Consider the following 20,009-nt stretch of genomic DNA (forward strand, 5'->3'; position numbering starts at 1 on the left):
TTTATTTAATTGACAGAGAGAGAGAGAGAGAGAGACAGCGTGAGAGGGAACACAAGCAGGGGGAGTGGGAGAGGGAGAAGCAGGCTTCCGGCCAAGCAGGGAGCCTGATGCGGGGCTCGATCCCAGGACCCTGGGATCATGACCTGAGCTGAAGGCAGTCGCTTAACCAACTGAGCCACCCAGGCGCCCCTTGGGATTATATTCTATGCAGTTTGGAAAACCCTCTATTCTCTTCTTATAATGTGAGCACTTTCCCATGGCTTTAACTTTCCTTTCAAGTTTGATTTTTAGAGGATGCATGGTATTACACTTTACATCTTTCTGGGGCATATAATTAATCTTTTTTATTACTTCTAAATTTTTGCTACTACAAAAGCCATGTGATGAACCCTACTGTTTGTAACCCTTCGCATGTGTCATTCTTCAGTATCTTTCCACATTATAGCTGTAAGCCTCTTCTTTTAGGAGGATTTTGATGTAGTCGCTCAATTTCCTACTTGATTGTTAAAGTTCTGAATTGTACCTCTTGCCTGCTAACCCTTTACTCGTTGTCTTTTTCCCCAGTTCTGACTGCAGGTCAAAGTAACAGGAATAGCTACTCTACTTTTTGGTGTTCCTGTAGCTCCAGTATGGCTCTCCTCTTTGCTGAGTGAAAGCTATTCTTTGCTTCTGATGCTTAAGATCATCAGACGCAGGGAAAAGTTTCACCTAAATTCACCAGCCATCACCTTCCCTTTGGTGTCCTTCATCCACACACAGTCCTGGTGCATACCGTTACTGTACTTCAGGAAAATGGCGATGGTGAAGGGGCAGATTTTGCTTTCCATGCTTGCTGTGAACTCTGGGTCTACTGTACAAACGATGCACAGGGTCTCCATCACCAGGTTGAGGACCTCTGAGCTGAACTGGGCTGCTAGGTGAATTAAGCCATCCAGGATACTGGGGAGGAAGGGCTGAAGCACGTGGGTACTCTCTGAGACTTTTAGTTGGTCACAATAACTAGAGAGAGAGAGAGAGAGAGAAGCAAGCATTACTCACAGGTGGATCTCTTAATTCCTGGTTCTTCTATTCACTATGACAGATTACAGCATTTATATGTGTAGCTTTATTTTTTTTTAAAGATTTTATTTATTTATTTTGACAGCGAGAGACAGCGAGAGGGAACACAAGCAGGGGAAGTGGGAGAGGGAGAAGCAGGCTTCCCGTGGAGCAGGGAGCCCAAGCCGAAGGCAGATGCTTAACGACTGAGCCACCCAGGAGCCCCATATGTGTATAGCTTTATGAAGCTACTTGTAGAGTTAGTTTTTACATCTTTCTGGGGCATATTTTGTAAACATCAGCACCACCATCTCTATGCTAATTTATTTCTGCTTTGTTTTTTTTCTATTTTAAACTTTCATCCCTCTCCCACTGTCATATCATTATATTCAAATTAAGATGTTAATTAAATGCTTTATAATTCCTCAGATTACTGCTTTAATCACATCCTTCAGATTTTTATATATTCCTGTTATTTTTCAAATAGTTACAGTGGTTTTTTTTTTTTTTTTTTAAAGATTTTATTTATTTATTTGAGAGAGAAGAGAATGAGAGAGAACACATGAGAGGGGATAAGGTCAGAGGACGAAGCAGACCCCCTGCCGAGCAGGGAGCCCAATGCAGGACTCGATCCAGGGACTCCAGGATCATGACCTGAGCCGAAGGCAGTCGCTTAACCGAGCCACCCAGGCGCCCGTTACAGTGGTTTTAAGACTTTTAAAATTTATTTATTTGAGAGAGAGAGGGTCGGGGGAGGAGCAGAGGGAGAGGGAGAAGCAGACTCCCGAGCACAGAGCCCAATGAGGGGCTCGATCCCATCACCCTGAGATCATGACCTGAGCCAAAATCAAGAGTCAGATGCCTTAAATAAATCTTAAAAAAAAAACCTAGACAAAACAAAAACAGGATTGTGGGGGAGGCTGTGAGTGGCTCAGTTGGTTGAGTGTCTCTGACTCCTGGTTTCAGCTCAGGTAGTGATCTCACAGTCGTGAGATCGAGCCCCGCATCAGGCTCTGGGCTCAGAGCGGAGTATGTTTCGGATTCTCTATCCCTCTGCCCTTCCCACTCGTGCTCTCTCTCTCCAAAAAATAAATCCTAAAAAAAAAAAAAAAAGTCAGGAGCGCCTGGGTGGCTCAGCAGGGAGCCTGCTTCTTCCTCTGCCTGTGCTCTCTCTGACAAATAAATAAATCTTTAAAACAAAACAACAACAAAAAACAAAAACCCTGTAAATATTTGGGGGCACTTGGGTGGCTTAGTTCAGCATCTGATTCTTTTTTTTTTTTTTTTTTAAGATTTTATTTATTTATCTGACAGAGAGAGAGCACAAGCAGGCAGAGGGAAAGGGAGAAGCAGGTGCCCTACCAAGCAGAGAGCCTGCGTGGGGCTCCATCCCAGGACCCTGGGATCATGACCTGAGCAGAAGGCAGATACTTAACTGACTGAGCCACCTAGGCATCCCAATATTTTTTTTTTTTAAGATTTTATTTATTTGACAGAGAGAGACACAGCGAGAGAGGGAACACAAACAGGAGGAGTGGGAGAGGGAGAAGCAGGCTTCCCACAGAGGAGGGAGCCTGATGTGGGGCTCGATCCCAGGACCCCGTGACCATGACCCGAGCCGAAGGCAGACGCCCAACGACTGAGCCACCCAGGCGCCCCCCCAACAGTTAGTTTTTTTAACATCTTTTCTAACACAACTGTTATTTAGTAGGAGATTATTTACCTTTCATGTTATAAAAATTTTGTACTTTTTGGAGTATTTTGCATCCTAAAATGAGATCAATTTGTATAGACATTCTATGCAATAAATTTGTATAATATCTGTGTACAGTAGAAAATTGTGTACTAAAATTCATATAATATTTATAGGGTTTAAAGTTTTCTATACATAGTTTTAACTTATTCACCTCTTATTCAATCAATATTTACTGAGTGCTGCTTACCATGTCCAATGGAATATAATTATTAAAGACATACTGTTTAAGTTTTTACTTTCATTTATCTTCAGAATAGCAATAAAAGTCAATAAAAACGCTGTTTCTCTATGTTAAAAGAACCTAGTACAGAAACAAGGCCCTCCCCAGGTACTCAATAAATGTTTTTTCCTAAATTTTTTTTAAGTGGCTTATAACCATGTTAGTTGTGTCAGATGCTGGGTTCAAAGGTCCATAATGAACAGTGAAACTGTGGGCTTTGATCTCTCAGATTTGTCCATAGACTTTTAAAATAATATTTATTCACTTATTTGAGAGAGAGAGAGTGGGCGAGTGGATGGAGGAGCAGAGCGAGAGGGACAAGCAGGTCCCACAACCCATGAGATCATGACCTGAGCCGAAATCACGAGTCGTACACTTAACCAGCTGAGCCACCCAGGAGCCCCAGACTTTTTGTTTTTTGGTCCATAACATCTTGATTTTCAACTCTACCTTGCTCTGTATCTAACTTTTCCTTAAGAGCTGATCTGTCATCTGGCCTTGGTCAGCTCTCAACTCTCAAACCAGGTTTTGCACCCATCTCTCTACTGGTACTCAGTTGTGCTCTACCTCGTCCTCTTGCTTCTCCACTCTAAGGATTTACAGTTACTTTGCTCTTCTGATGAACTTGAAACTATACAGTCTGGTAGATCATGGAGATCACATTATCTGCTTAGATCATATGGGATCTTGTATGCCACACTAAGGGAGGCTAGATTTTATTTTGGAAGCCAGTGTATCTCAAACTTTTTTTTACAAATTATTTCTAATACCTTCTTTGCCCTCCCCGAAAGTCTTCAAGCAAAACTGAAGCTCCAGGAAGATGCTATAGATTTATCCTGTGGTTTCACGTATCAGCCGGCATACTAGGACTTTGTTCTGGGGTACCTGTATCTCAGTTTGAAGAACACAACTGGAACGAGTAGAATTTCATTTACAGGAGCAAAACTATCAGGTTTCTTATTTATTTATTTATTTAATTTTTTTTTAAAAGATTTTATTTATTCATTTGAGACACAGAGATAGAGAGAGAGAGAGCATGAGCAGGGGGGAGGCATAGGGAGAGGGAGAAACAGGGTCCCCGCTGAGCCAGGAGCCCGATGTGGAGCTCGATCCCAGGACCCTGGAATCATGACCTGAGCCGAAGGCAGACGCTTAACCGACTGAGCCACCCAGGCGCCCCTCAGGTTTCTATTTTAGAAAGAACAGTTAGACAGCTAAAATACTACGGATTGCTATAGTGGAGGCTGGAGCAGAGATATCAATTAGGAAGCTATAGCAGCAATTCAGGCTACAAGAAGTTGAGAATACAAGCTAGGCTAGTAGTAGTAGGAGAGAAGAGATGAAAAGCTAAGGAACCAAGACCTAAAAGGCAGAGATCTGGGATCTCCACTTTTACTAAAACAGGGGATACAAAATCTCTTTAAGCATAAAATCTAAAGGTACCAATTTCTTAATAAAAAAAAAAAAAAGTACTGATTTCTTCTACTAAAACAGAGAATACAGGTAGGGCAGGCTTGGAGGCGGTCAACAGTAAGTTCAGTAGTGGATGTGTTTATTTTCAGATACTTAAAATGATTTCGGACAGTTTGCAATGATACATATTATGACATGGAAGAATAAATTAAAACCAGGACAAAAGAAAAGCAAAGGTGGTGTGATGGTCATTAATAGGTTGCTAGTGACATCAGAAAGAACAGTTTCAGTAATGTGATAAGGACTTAAGCCAGACCGTAAATGGTTGGGAAACTGAATAGGGAAATGATCAACTGGAGAATCCTGGCTGTGAAGAAAAGAATAGCTAGGATCCCTTCACAGACAGTTTCTAACCTGGGATCCACAGATGTGGTCAAGGGATCCAGCCTTTGATACATTATATAAATTTTTTTTTTAGATTAAACTTTCTTTTAAATTTTATAAACATGTATAAGTGTCCATTTCCCTGGTGTACAAAGCTTTGGTCACCTTTCCAGAGGTTTGCTTCACCTTTCAAGTAAATCACTGCCCATGTAGTCAGAGACTTAACATTATTCTTAAGTTTTCTTCACATTTTTCTGATTATAAATTTATGAACAAATCAACTTAAAATTTTTAACTTAATTTTTTTCAGCTTTATTGAGGTATAATTACATATACCACTGTAAGATATTTAAAGTATACATTGCTGTGATTTGATATACACACACACTGTGAAAGTTCCTCATCCCATTTGTTAACACATCCATTTTTTTTGTGTGTGAGAAAATTTAGGTTCTATTCTCTAACAAATTCCAATTATATAATAAAGTGTTATCAACTTAATCAGTTTTATATTAGATCTGATTTTGTTCATCTTACAGAGGAGAGTGTGTACCGTTTTATTAACCTCTCCCTAAACCCCCACCCTCCAGCAATCACTTTCTGCTTTTTTTTTTTTTTTTTAAGATTTTATTTATTAGAAGGAGAGAGAGAGAATGAACCCGAGTGGTGGGAGAAGCAGAGGGAGAGGGACATGCAGACTCCACACTAAGCCCAGAGTCCATAACAGAGCTCAATCCCAAGACCCTGAGATCATGACCCAAACCGAAATCAAGAGTCAGACACACAACTGACAGAACCACCCAGGCACCCCACTGCTTTCTTTTTAAACGAGAATTAGTTTATTTTTAGATTCTAGATATAAATGATACCATGCACTATTTGTCTTTCTCTGTGTGGCTTTTTTCACTTAGCATGATGCCTTCAAGATCCATTCCTGTTGCTGCAAATGGCAGTTCCTTCTTTCTCACAGCTAAATATTATTCCATGCATATGTATACCACATCTTTATCCCTTCATCTGCTGACACACACTTAGGCTGTTCCCATATGTTGGCTACTGTAAATAACAAGCAATGAACATGGCACTGCAATCTCTTCTAGGCTAGATCCTGTTTTCATGTCCTTTGGATATTTACCCAAAACTGGGATTGTTAAATGAAATGGTAGTTCTATTTAAAATTTTTGAGGAAACTCCATACTGTTTTTCATATACTGCTTTACCAATCAATAGACATTCCCACCACCAACAGTGTACTACGGTTCCCTTTTCTCCACATCCTCATCAACACTTGTTATTTTGTTTTTTGTTTTAAAGATTTTATTTATTTATTTGACAGACGGAGACACAGCGAGAGAGGGAACACAAGCAGGGGGAGTGGGAGAGGGAGAGGCAGGCTTCCCGCTGAGCAGGGAGCCTGATGCAGGGCTCGATCCCAGGACCCTGGGATCATAACCCGAGCCGAAGGCAGACACTTAACGACTGAGCCACCCAGGCACCCCTACACTTGTTATTCTGGATAACAAAATACACTGTTGTTTTGGATGACAGCCATTCTAACATGTGTGAGGTGTTATCTCATTGTGGTTTTGATTTGCATTTCCCTGATAATTAGAGATGTTGAGTACATTTTCATTTACCTGTTGGCCACTTATAGGTCTTCTTTAGAAAAGTGTATATTCAGTTTCTGTGCCATTTTTTAACTGGACTGTTTTATTTGCTATTGAGGTTTTTTTTTTAATCCTTGAGCGTTTTTAAAAAATTTTTTATTATGTTAATCTGCTATTGTTTTTTAAAATATATTTAGAATATTACTCCCCTATTAGATATAATGATTTACAAACATTTTCTCCTATCTTGTAGGTTGCCTTTTCATTTTCTTGATGGCTTCCTTTGCTGTGCACAAGCTTTTCGGCTTGATGTAGTCCCACTTATTTATTTTTGCTTTTGTTGCCTTAGTTCTTGGTGTCAAACTCAAAAAAGCACTGCCAAAACCAATACCAAGGATCTTAACTTCTATGTTTTCTTCTAGGAGTTTCATGGTTTTAGGTCTTGTGTTCAAATTTTTTTTTTTTTTTTTTTTAAGATTTTATTTATTTATTTATTTGAGAGGAGAGAATGAGAGAGAGAGAACACATGAGAGGGGATAGGGTCAGAGGGCAAAGCAGACTCCCTGCCGAGCAGGGAGCCCGATGCGGGACTCGATCCAGGGACTCCAGAATCATGACCTGAGCCGAAGGCAGTCGCTTAACCAACTGAGCCACCCAGGCGCCCACTCTTGTGTTCAAATTTTTAATCCATTCTGAGTTGACTTTGGTGTATGGTATAAGATTAAGGTTCAGTTTCACTCTTTTGGATATGGCTGACCAGTTTTCCCAACACCATTCATTGAAGAGACTGTTCTTTCCCCATTGTACACTTCTGGCTCCTTTGTTGTACATCAACTGACCATATATGTGTAGGTTTACTCCCAGGCTCTACATTCTGTTCCACCGATCTATGTATCTGTCTTATGCCAATACCATACTGTTTTGATTACTACTATAGTTTTTTAATATAGTTTGAAATCAGGGAGTGTGAAGCCTCCAGTTTTGTTCTTTCTCAAGATTGCTTTGACCATTCAAGGTCTTTTGTGATTCCATACAAAGTTTAAGACTGTCTGCCACTGGGAGTTTTAATAGGAATTGCAATGAATCTGTAGATTGTTTTCAGGAGTGTGAAAATTTTAATAACATTAATACTTCTAATGCATGAGGATGGAATTAACTTTCCATCTTATTTGTGTTTTCTTCAATCTCTTTCCTCAATGTCTTATAGTTTTCAGTGTACAGATCTCTTTTTAAAAAAAAGATTTTATTTGAGAGAGAGAGCGAGCGAGCGTGCGTGCACAAGTGGGGGGGGGCAGAAAGAGAGGGAGAAGCAGACTCCCCGCTCAGCCCCAGGACCCTGAGATCCTGATCCAAGCTGAAGTCAGATGCTTAATCAACTGAGCAACCCACCAGGCACCTCTTCAGTGTACAGATCTTTAATCTACTTGGTTAAATTTATTCTTGGTATTTTATTGTTTTTGATGCAATTATAAATAACATTGTTTTAAAATTTTCTCAAAGTTCATTATTAGAAATGCAACTGATTTTTGTGTATTTTGTATCCTGTAAATTTACTGGATTAATTCTAACAGTTTTTTGGTGGAGTTTTTAGGGTTTTCTATATATAATACCATGTGTCAACTGCAAATAGACACAATTTTATGTCTTCCTTTCTAATTTGGATGCCTTTCCTTTCCTAACTGCTTTAGCTAAAACTTCCATTACTATGTTGAACAGGAATGGTGAGAGTGGACATTCTTGTCTTATTCTTGGTCTTAAAGGAAAAACTTGCAGTTTCATTGTTCAGTATGATGTTAGCTGTGGGTTTCTCATAGTTGGTCTCTATTGTGTTAAGGTGTGTTCCTACTATATTCACTGTGTTGAGAGTTTTTATCCTGAATGGATACTGAATTTTGTTAATGCTTTTACTGAATCTACTGAGCTAATCCTATCATTTTTATCTTTCATTCTATTAAGTAGTATATCACATTTATTGGTTTACATATGTTGAACCATCCTTGTATCTCAGGGATAAATGCCACTTGATCATAGTTGTGATCCTTTTAATGTACTATTGAATTTGGTTTCCTCCTATTTTGTTGGGGATTTCTGCATCTATATTCATCAGGGATATTGGGGCCTGTAGTTTTCTTCTACTGTCTTTGTCTGGGTAATGCTGACTTCATAAAATGTTTGGAAGTGCTCCTTCATCTTTAGTTTTTTTTTTTTTTTTTAATATTTTATTTATTTATTTGACAGAGAGAGAGACAGCGAGAGAGGGAACACAAGCAGGGGGAGTGGGAGAGGTTGAGAAGCAAGCTCCCGGCTGAGCAGGGAGCCCAATGCGGGGCTCGATCCCAGGACCCTGGGATCATGACCTGAGCCAAAGGCAGGCATTTAACGACTGAGCCACCCAGGCACCCCTCTTTAGTTTTTTTTGGAAAAGTCTGAGCAAGATTTGTATTAATTCTTCTTTAAATGTTTGGTAGAATTCACCAGTGAAATCATTTGGTCCTGGGCTTTTCTTTCTTTTTTTTTTTTTTTAAAGATTTTATTTATTTATTTGACAGAGAGAATGAGACAGAGAGAGAGCATGAGAGGGGGGGAGGATCAGAGGGAGAAGCAGACTCCCTGCTGAGTAGGGAGTCCGATGCGGGACTCGATCCTGGGACTCCAGGATCATGACCTGAGCCGAAGGCAGTAGCTTAACCAACTAAGCCACCCAGGCGCCCTGGGCTTTTCTTTTATGGGAAGTTTTTGATTACTGATCCAATAATCTTACCTGCTAAAGTCTGTTCAAATTATCTATTTTGTCACAATTCAGTCTTGATAAGCTGTATGTTTCTAGGAATTTCTCCATTTTTTCTAGGTTATCCAATTTGTTGGCATATAATTGTTCATAGTAGTCTCTTATGATCCTTTGCCTTTCTGTGGTATCAGTTACAATGTCTCGTTCATTTCTGATTTTTTAAAAAGATTTATTTAATTAATTTATTTTTTAAGATTTTATTTATTTATTTGAGAGAGACACAGTGATAAAGGGAACACAAGCAGGGGGGTGGGAGAGGGAGAAGCAGGCTTCCCGCGGAGCAGGGAGCCCGAAGGAGGGCTCCATCCCAGGATCCTGAGATCATGACCTGAGCCAAAGGCAGATGCTTAATGACTGAGTCACCCAGGCACCCAAGATTTATTTATTTTAGAGACAGAGAGAGAGGGCGCACACACATGTGCAAACAGGGCCTTGAGGGACAGAGAGAATCCTCAAGCAGACTCCCCGCTGAGCACAGCGCCCGGATTCGGGTCTCAATCTCACAACCCTGAGATCATGACCTGAGCTGAAACCAAGAGTCAGAGGCTTAACCGAATGAGCCACCCTGGTGCCCCTCATTTCTGATTTTATATTTGAGTCTTCTCTCATTTCTTTTTAGCTTAGCTAGAGTTTATCGGTTTTGTGTTTTCAAAAAACACAGCTCTTAGGTTAGCTGGTCTTTTCTATGGTTTTTCTGGTCTCTATTTATTTTTGCTTGGATCTTCCTATTATTAACTTTGGGCTTAATGTGTTCTTCTTTTTCTAGTTCCTGAGATGTAAAGTTGTTTGAGATTTTTTTTTCTTAATGTACAGACTTATCTCTATAAACTCTCCTAAAACTGGTTTTGCTATATCCCTTAAGTTTTGGTATGTTTCCATTTTTGTTTCAAGATATTTTTCTATTGATTTCTTTTTCCATTGATTGTTTAGGAGTTTGTTAATTTTCACGTATTTGTGAATTTTTTTAGTTTTCCTCCTGTAATTAATTTCTACTGTTATTTCACTGTGATTGGAGAAGAGAGCTGGTATGATTTCAGTCTTAAGTTTGCTAGGACTTGTTTTGTGACCTAACACAATGACCTTTCCTGGAGGATGCTTGAGAAGAATGTGTATTCTGCTGCTGTTGGATAGGACGTTCTGTATATGCCTAGTAGGTCCATTTAGTCAAAAGTATAATTCAAATCCAATATTTCCTTATTGATTTCTGTTTGGATGATCTACCCATTGTTGAAAGTGGGTTATTAAAAGTCCCCTACAATTACTGTATTATTGTCTATTTCTCCCTTCAGATGTTAGTATTTGCTTAATATATTTAGGTGCTCCAATGTCAAATGTATATATATTTACAAATGTTATATCTTTTTGATGAATTGACCCCTTTATCATTACATAATGACCTTTTTTCTGTCTCTTGTACAGCTTTTGACCTAAAGTCTATTTTATCTGATAAAAATATAGCTACCCTTGCTCTGTTTTGGTTTCCACTTGGATGGAATAGCTTTTCCATCACCTCATTTTGAGCATGTGTATCCTGAAGTGAGTCTCTTAAAAGCAGCATATAAATTGGGTCTTTTCTATTTTTTAAAAATATTTTTTATTTACCTGACAGAGAGAGAGACAGCCAGAGAAGGAACACAAGCAGTGGGAGCGGGAGAGGGAGAAGCAGGCTCCCCGCTGAGCAGGGAGCCCGATGTGAGGCTCGATCCCAGGACTCCCTGATCATGACCTGAGCTGAAGGTAGACACTTAACAACTGAGCCACCCAGGCGCCCTTGTTCCTTTCTTCCTCTCTTGCTGTCTTTGTGAATTTATTATTTCCCATAGTGGAATGCTCTGATTCTGTTGTCTATTATAGATTTTTGCTTTGTGGTTACTGTGAGGCTTACATAAAACATTTATAGATATCACAGTTTATTTCACACTGATGACTTTGTATACAAAAGCTCTACTCTTTATTCCCTCTTTTATGTTTTTGATACAATTTAACTTTTTATATTATATATTCATTAAATTATTTAGCTAGCTATTTTCAATACTTTTGTCCCTTAACCTTTAGAGATAAGTGGTTAACACACTGCCAGATTACAGAATTAGGGTATTCTGAATTTGATTATATACTTATCTTTATCAGTGTGTTGTATACTTCATATTATTAATTTCATTTCAGCTTTAAGAATTCTTTCAGCATTTCTTGTAAGGTAGGCCTAGTAGTGAAGAATTCCCTCAGCTTTGTTTGAGAGACTGTATCTTGCCTTCATTCCTGAAGGACATCTTTGCTGCGTATTCTTGGTTGACAGTTTTTTCTTTCAGCACTTTTAACATATCATGCCACTCTCTCCCGGCCTGCAGGGTTTCTGCTGCAGTCAGCTGACAGTCTTATAGGGATTTCCTTACATGAGAGAAATATTTTTCTCTTGCTGCTTTAAAAGTCATCTGATTTTAGACAATTTTTTTTTAACTAATTGATAGTTTTATTATAATGTATGTTGGAGAAGATCATTTTGAATTTGAAATTTTGGGGTGAAATATTAGCTTCATGAACATGGATGTACAATCTCTCTTCAGATTTGGGACATTCTCAGATGTTGTTTCTTTAAGCTTTCTGCCCCCTTCTACCTCTCTTCTCCTTCCGGAGCTCCAATAATTCACAGATGGTTTCTCCTAATGGTATCCTGAAGTTCACATAGGTTTTCTACATTCTTTTTCGTTCCTTATTCTTTGCCCTCCTTGAGTGGATAATTTCAAAGGTCCTGTCTTCTTTTCCACAGGTTTTTTTCTTCCTCTTGAGTTGTTCTGCTTTCGATGGTCTCTGTTGCATTTTTTATTTCATTCATTGTATTCTTCACCTCTGGAATTTCTGCTTGGTTCTTTTTCATGATTTCTATTTCTTTGTTGAACTTCTCATTATGTTTCTGTATTGTTTTTCTGATTTCATTGAATTGTTTTTTGTGTTTTCTTGTAGCTCACTGAGCTCCTTAAAACAGTTATTTTGGATTCTTTATCAGGTATATCACAGATCTCCGTGTTTGGGCTCAGTTACTGGAAAATTATTGTGCTCCTTTTGTGGTGTCACGTTTCCTTGATTTTTCATGTTCCTTGAAGTCTTTCTTGTGTTGCAGGTCTTCACATTTGAAGTAACGGTTACTTCTTCCAGTCTTTACTGACTGACCCCTTTAAACTGTCCAGTCTTGGATTTCTTTGGCTCCAGTGCTATGCTGGAATCTCTCTGCTGGACTCCCGAACTTCCAAAAAGGCTCTTTCATCTTTGGCTGATTGTCTAAATCTGTGTTCTCCAGGGGTTCCTGGACCACAGCTGAGAGGGGGTGGAGCCAGTTCATGGACTATTTCAGGGTCTGCAGCTGGGACTAAGGTCTGTATTCCTATTCTCCAACACACAGCTGGGTAAGATCCTCCCAGGTACTTGACGTGTGGTGCTGGTGATAGAATCCAAGCCCTTAAGGGCATGGAGCTGTGTCTGGGGCTACAGCCAGGACTAGGGTTGATACATCTGCTGCTGGGTGTGGGCCTGACTTCTCAAAATGGCTCTCCTTGGGGCGCCTGGGTGGCTCAGCTGTTGGGCGTCTGCCTTCGGCTCGGGTCAGGAGCCCCACATTGGGCTCCCTGCTCGGCGGGGAGCCTGCTTTTCCCTCTCCCGTCCCCCTGCTTGTGTTCCCTCTCTCACTGTCTCCCTAATAGATAAATAAATAAATTAATTAATTAATTTTAAAAAATCTGCTCTTCTTCCTGTGTCCCCCATGTCAATTCTACCTTCCACTCTACTCTTAAAAAAAAAAAAAAAAAAAAAAAAAGGCTCTCCTTGTTCTTGGACAGCCCTGGGGTTTCAGTCTCCTCTCTGGGTCTCACAGCTCCCACAAAGGCACTGTTGTCCACCAATAGATGCCAAGTTATTGTTGTTGAGGGAGGGATACAAGCGACAGGCATCTTATTCTGCCATCCTGCATACACTATTTCCCCTCAATGCTTTCTAAAGACATATATAATAATGCAGAGCATCTCAATCTCTACTTCAAAAGAAGAGAGCACCAGTAGGTAGAAGATGAATTTTGTATTTTTAGGATTTTAGGTAGTTTTTAGAATTCGATTGAGATTTTTAAGTTTGGACTTTAAAATATTTCTTAAAACAACAATACTCCCGGGCGCCTGGGTGGCTCAGTTGGTTAAGCGACTGCCTTCGGCTCAGGTCATGATCCTGGAGTCCCGGGATCGAGTCCCACATCGGGCTCCCTGCTCAGCGGGGGGTCTGCTTCTCCCTCTGCCCTCTTCCCTCTCGTGCTCTCTGTCTCTCATTCTCTCTCAAATAAATAAATAAAATCTTTAAAACAAAACAAAACAAAACAAAAAAACAATACTCCCTCTGATCTTGGTAGGAATATAAATAAATGACTAGTTGAGCCACTAGTATATTAGCTGTGAAAAACGGAGGTAAAACTAGTAGAAAATAAGCAGTATTTCTAGGCCTCATTATCCCAAATTTAGTCTCTGAAACAGGGAAATCAATCAACAAAAGGACCTGGGCTCTAATCATGCTTCTATAATTCTTCAATTACAACCCTATGCAAGTTATTTATCCCTCAATTCTTCACCTTTCTAAGAAAGGGAGTTGGTCTAGATGTTTCCAGAGCTGGAGTGAATTTTAAACGAATGAGGAACAAAAGGGAACAAGATCTACTGGGACTCAAAGAAGCCACATTGTTTCTTTTTTTTTTTCTGTTTTCTCTTTTCACTGTGCAACCCACTTCAGTGCCCGCAGCCTATGGCAGAGGCCAGGCAATGGTTCGGGGCCACAGTTTGCTCTGGCATGGGGCACTATGAGAGGCCCAGAGGGACGAGCCTACCATAAATCCAAACCCATGCATAGAAGCCATGTTCTTGATATGTTTTTTTCCCGTCCATTTGCCATTTGGTAGGAGATCTTCATCAGAAATTTCCAAGCAACATAACCCACTGGCCAAATGCTGTTTGGGACTTCTACTCTGAGAAACTTTCTCTTAAAATAGCTCTTACCACCCTAAGGTGGTGTACTCACCCCCAGATGGCTCTCACGGCAGAAATTCGAACTGATGGGGGCTGTGTCTCATGAAGACCACTAACTGTTGCCTGTAGAAACTGCTGGATCAATTCAGGGGACATAGCAACAGTAAACCGACTGGCAGCCCAAAGTGCCCGGCCCAAGAGAAAAGGAGACACTGGGAGGAAGAGAGAGCAATTAGGGGTTGGACAATAAAAGTTTCTGTTACTTGCCCTTCCTCCTTTCCCACCTCCATCCTCAACTTGTCACAGTAACTGGATACTACATAATATATACAACTTAATTAAGGAAAAAGGATGATCTTACCAGATAAAAGCAAATGTTCAACCTATGGTACAGAATCATTTTCCCAGTTTCGCTTTTCACTAGTTGTTGCAAAGCAGATCTTGAATATTCTTAGGCTAAAAAGACTTACCTCCCTCATTTCCATCCCTACCTCTCATTATTATCCTTTACCTGCACTACTACTTAGTCCCCTAAATGTCTCCATTGCCAGTTTTTTCCTACTCTTGGACCGCTACTGAAACATTATAAATTATAGCTGTCATTCTTTTATTTAGTACCTGTCAATAAATTCCATAGTCTACCAAACAAAGACCATTTTAGTTAAGCATTATATTCAAGGCCCCCTATGATCAGGAACTTTAGCATTATCGATGATTTCCTTTTATGTGTTCTAAACTCAAGCACACACCCCTCCCAGCAACTTGCATCTTACCTTGCCATTTCTGTGCTTTGTATATAAGCCAAGACATTCACCTCTACTTGCATCATCCAACTGATCTTACGCTGAAGTAATCCTAACTATCTCTGTGCTAGTCTTTAGCTTTCTTACATATTCTTACATATTTTGTTGGATATTCTAGCCACCTGTGTAAGAATGTCTACCCCACCCCCCACCTATTATAAGCTGCTTGAAGACAGGGACTATACTTAATCAGCTTATCACAGGGCTTACCTTAGTTACCTGTAAACATGTAGTTGATGAGAATTATTGAACAGAACCTAACAACCTGTGCCAGTTAGGTAATTACATACTAATTTATATAATACAGAATAGCAGTACTCAAAGTATGGTCCAGGGACTCCTGGGAGTCCCGAAGTTAAAACTTTCATAGTGATACCAAGATATGATCCATCTTTTTCATTCTCATTCTTTCTTAAATATACAGTGGAGTTTTCCAGAGGTGATCTGATGTGTGACACCATGGCTCTGACAGCTAATGAAATGTATGCTTGCATTCCCTGTATTTTAGAAACTTCTCAGATTTATTTATTTATTTTAGAGTTGGTGGGCAGAGGGCGAGGGAGAGAGAGAATCTTAAGCAGGCTCCACACCCAGTGCAGAGCCCGATTTAGGGCTCAATCTCACGACCCTGAGATCATGACCTGAGCCACAATCAAGAGTCAGACGCTTAGGGCGCCTGGGTGGCTCAGTTGGTTAAGCGACTGCCTTCGGCTCAGGTCATGATCCTGGAGTCCCTGGATCGAGTCCCACATGGGGCTCCCTGCTCGGCAGGGAGTCTGCTTCTCCCTCTCCCGCTCCCCCGTCTTGTGCTCTCTCTCTCTCACTCTCTCTCTCAAATAAAAACAAAACAAAACAAAGAGTCAGACGCTTAACCATCTGAGCCACCCAGGTGCCCTGAAACTTCTCAATTTTAATTTCTAATATGTTAAATATTGACACACAAAATTCACAGAAAAACTCTTTCCGATCACTGATAATTTTTAAAAGTATAAAGCGGTCTTGACACCAGAAAGTTTGAGAATGGCTAGTGCCGAAAAGCTTTTAGCTATTGACAGGATAATAAATGCTATATTAGGGCGCCTGGGTGGCTCAGTTGGTTAAGCGACTGCCTTCAGCTCAGGTCATGATCCTGGAGTCCCTGGATCGAGTCCCGCATTGGGCTCCCTGCTCAGCGGGGAGTCTGCTTCTCCCTCTGACCCTCCGCACTCTCATGTGCTCTCTCTCATTCTCTCTCTCTCAAATAAATAAATAAAATCTTTAAAAAAAAAAAATAAATGCTATATTAAACTTTGCCCCAGTCTCAATTATAAATATCCTCAAGTCTCCATGAATTTTTGAAGGTTCTTTACTAGGGTAAATTCTACAAAAAATACATTGATGGGTTTAAGAAATTTCGACACTTTCATTCAACACATAATTATGAAATGCCTATTACATGCAAGGCACTGTGGGATACAAACATGTATTAGACATGATTTCTACCTTCAGAGACCTTATAGTCTAGTATGAGAAAGAAAACATTCATCAGTGTAAGAGTGAAAAAGGATATTTCCAATGGGCCTGAGCTCTGGATGTTCAACCATTTTAATTTTGTGAGTCAGAGAATGGAAGTGACTTTGTAAGATATCCTCTAACAGATTACCTAAAGTCAGAGTAGAATGTTTTCAAATGGCTTCGGCTATTCAAACGGCTAGTCTATGAGCGAGTGAATGGAGCAAATAATGCCAAATGTGCCATGATTTATGTACATGAGAAAGCAAAGATGGCCTTTTGTAATGGGGGGGTGGGTGGGTCTAAGGATGAGAATAAGGCATAGCATGGGCAGAAGCAACATAGCTGAAGATGTCAAATTGAGAGATGATAATTCTTAGCTATTGCTCTGCATTGCTGGAGAAATCCAAGTCTAATATAGTAGAGCCAACTTTTTTTTTTTCCCTTAAGGCAAGCAGCTAACATGGACTTGAGAATGGAACATTTTAATTATTTGGATCTTGGCCAAGAATAAAGTTTGAGAAAAATGACAGGAAACAAACAGGAAGAATGAGCCTGACACAAACCGCCTGAAGGTATTTTGCACTTGATAATGACAGAACTCAAGCCAAAGTTCTCAAGGTACAGTAACCAAATTTGCATCCTATTCAAATGTCAAAACCAGCCATAAATGTGAGCAGTAATTTGGAAGGAAATGTGAACAGAGTGGAAAAATTATGAATGCGGCAATATTTCTTAGCTGGTAAAGCCTGAGCCAAGGTCTCTAGGCTGTTTTAGAGGTTCAGATGAGTTCAAGCTCTAGTGTGGAAAGAATTTTCACCCAAAGGACACATGAATACCTGGTTTACCTATCTAAGTGAACAATATAACTGAGTTGATGACAGGTTTAAAGATCTTCCAGAATCCTGGCATTGTGCTGAAACATACCTGAAAGGTTGAGGTCTGCAAGGATGACATTGGTCAGGAACCCATGCATGTCAAAATGGATCCTGCCATTCTTCACACTGTCAGTGATGATAGACTTCACTGAGCCGAGGGCAAGCATACATGCCTCGTGTATCTTCCACCTGAGAAAGCGATACCATAGTCTGGTAAAACAAACTACACTGCCAAAAAGATAAACGCCTGAGGGAAGGAGAAAAAGGAAAGGGCATTCCAGCACAATCTGACCCAAAAAAGGCCATTTTCTGTCCTTCTAATTTAAATTTAGAGCTGAAAACAAGGACATTTAGATTAACAGATTTTTCTAATTAAAAACAAAAGTAAAAGTCCTTCCCTCCAAGGCTTTTTAAATTAAGGGGTAAAATAAAAGCATCTTAACCAATTATTTTAAGGTTGGGAGGAATTGCTTTAAAACACATGATTCAAAGCAAGGATTTGATTGTCTCCGATCTGATGCCCAGAATATGTCCCTAAGTTAAGTATCTGCTGCTCACTCTTACCAGTGTTCGGTACCGCTGTTTTTGGTTTGCTCAGCTTCTTGTAAATGCCGAGTGGCTGCAGCAGCCAGGGCTGCTGCACTCTCATTCTGGAAATCAGTGGCCACAGCCTAGGGAGAGAGGGGAGGGGCTGGTAAACCTGTCTGTGCAAATTAAACCCACTTTACTTTTTTTTTTTTTAAAGATTCTATTTATTTATTTGACACAGAGAGAGACAGCGAGAGCAGGAGCACAAGCAGGGGCAGAGGGAGAGGGAGAAGCATGCTCCCGGCTGAGCAAGGAGCGGATGCGGAACTCGATCCCAGGATCCTGGGATCATGACCTGAGCCCAAGGCAGACGCTTTAACCAACTGAGCCACCCAGGCTTCCCGAATTAAACCCATTTTAATTGAAACTGAAAACTTAACTGCAAACTCAGTGGTTCAAACTCTTTTACATATACATGCTAAACCCCGATTAGGTGTATTAAAAATACAACCCCTCTTAGTTCAAGGTCTTTAATGGAATTAGAGTAATATTTATATTTCTGCAGTGCCTAGGCATTGGAAAGCTAACAAAATGTAAAGCTTCCTTTGGCTAGATTGAGCAGAGAATAAGTAGCACTAATAGACTCAGCTTCAGATAACAATGGACCAGACTATTTATTCTCTGGGGACTGACTGTAGAAATAAAAGGCTAATCTACAAATTGAAACTTCATGTGATCTTTCCTAGGTGCCTTAGAAATACTGAAGGATAGGGGCACCTGGGTGGCTCAGTCGTTAAGTGTCTGCCTTCGGCTCAGGTCATGATCCCAGGGTCCTGGGACAGAGCCCCGCATCGGGCTCCCTGCTCAGAGGGAGGCCTGCTTCTCCCTCTCCCATTCTGCCTGCTTGTGTTCCCTCTCTCGCGATGTCTCTCTCTGTCAAATAAATAAATAAAATCTTTAAAAAAAAAAAAATACTGAAGGATAATGAGAACAAACCTTCCACCCAATATACAGCAAGAGGCAGCTTCTTCACAGAACTTCAGCCTAGAGACAATTCTATGCCCTAGTCAGAGCAAAGAAAACAGCAGATGTTTGGATGTTCTTCTCTCAGCAATCTAATTTTTTTTTAAAGTTTGCCAACATCTGGTTTGTGCTACAAATTCTGGCTTAAGAGTGGATTAAAATGAGTGTTCCTGATTTAACTACTCTTTCTCATTAGAACACTTTATCCTCTGTACAATTTTTACATCTAATATTTCCTTGTAAACCAAAACCAGGACCAATGACTTTGGAATTCCTGAGTCTCAAACTTCATTTGGGATGCTCTCTTGTTATCCTCAAAGAAATCTAAGATATAGTCACGCAGTAACACTGCTCAACTTGGGTTAGATGCCTAGAAAGAGGGAATACTCAACTGATTGATTAGGGTTTTTTTGGTTGAAGTATCAAGGGAACCCACTTACCAGCAATAGGTCTTGAGCTGCAATCCTAACTGTATAAGAGAAAGTATCATCATCCTCATCTTCTACAAACTGTTGGGGGTTGGCTGTCCATACTTTAATCTGAAAGGATGATGAAGTTAGGTCTTTGTGAGGCTGCCAATCTGGTTCATATGTTCCCTTTTTTCATCCACACACACAGGAAGATTTCAACCTTTTGTTTTTATCTGGAACAGAACTCTAGCTTCCAAGTCTTTTCTTTTTGATGTAGAGAAGCAAATCCTTTATCAAGGTAAGTAGCAAAAGTTATTCCTCTCTAGTAGACACTATTTTAGAATGTGGCTGATTACTAGTTCTTTGCTACCTTTCATCAGCTGTTATTTCTGACAGATCAACTTTCTGAATATATTAGGTCTCATGGAATATTTAATGTGAAAATTATGCTGATTCTTGTGGTATTTATATAAGAGAGGAAACATTACCTTATTTTTTTAATGTTCTTTTCTGGTCTAATGACCCACCAACCAAGCTAATGATTTCTGTCTGTGTGTCAGTATTTATAGAAAAGGAGTAAGTTCTTCTAGATACCAGGGTCTTTGGTTAGTGGTACTATGGAGGTAAAAGTATTCTCAGAGTCCAATTATCTAATACTGGAGTTAATAAAGCCACA

At 40.0% G+C, this 20,009-nt stretch overlaps 1 protein-coding gene and 1 non-coding gene across 4 annotated transcripts in view; both read right to left on the minus strand.

Annotated features, from left to right (window-relative positions):
* IPO9 (importin 9) overlaps positions 1-20,009 on the minus strand; it is a 62,855-nt gene that overhangs the window by 9,633 nt on the left and 33,213 nt on the right. For all 3 annotated transcript variants that reach the window (XM_045877044.3, XM_064594019.1, XM_045877046.3), the window contains 5 exons: positions 19,364-19,462; positions 17,937-18,043; positions 17,422-17,561; positions 14,253-14,412; positions 773-999 (listed from right to left, as the gene is read on the minus strand). In XM_045877044.3, coding sequence (XP_045733000.1) covers positions 773-999; positions 14,253-14,412; positions 17,422-17,561; positions 17,937-18,043; positions 19,364-19,462 — 733 coding nt within the window. The remainder of the gene's footprint in view (positions 1-772; positions 1,000-14,252; positions 14,413-17,421; positions 17,562-17,936; positions 18,044-19,363; positions 19,463-20,009) is intronic.
* Positions 13,948-14,080, minus strand: LOC123847259 (small nucleolar RNA SNORA42/SNORA80 family). The gene has a single exon (XR_006791499.1). It is a non-coding gene; the product is annotated as a small nucleolar RNA SNORA42/SNORA80 family (small nucleolar RNA).

This window comes from Mirounga angustirostris, unplaced genomic scaffold (assembly GCF_029215605.1).
Source record: "Mirounga angustirostris isolate CCGP_5_RB_7025 unplaced genomic scaffold, mMirAng1.0.hap1 SCAF_6, whole genome shotgun sequence".
NCBI lineage: Eukaryota > Metazoa > Chordata > Mammalia > Carnivora > Phocidae > Mirounga > Mirounga angustirostris.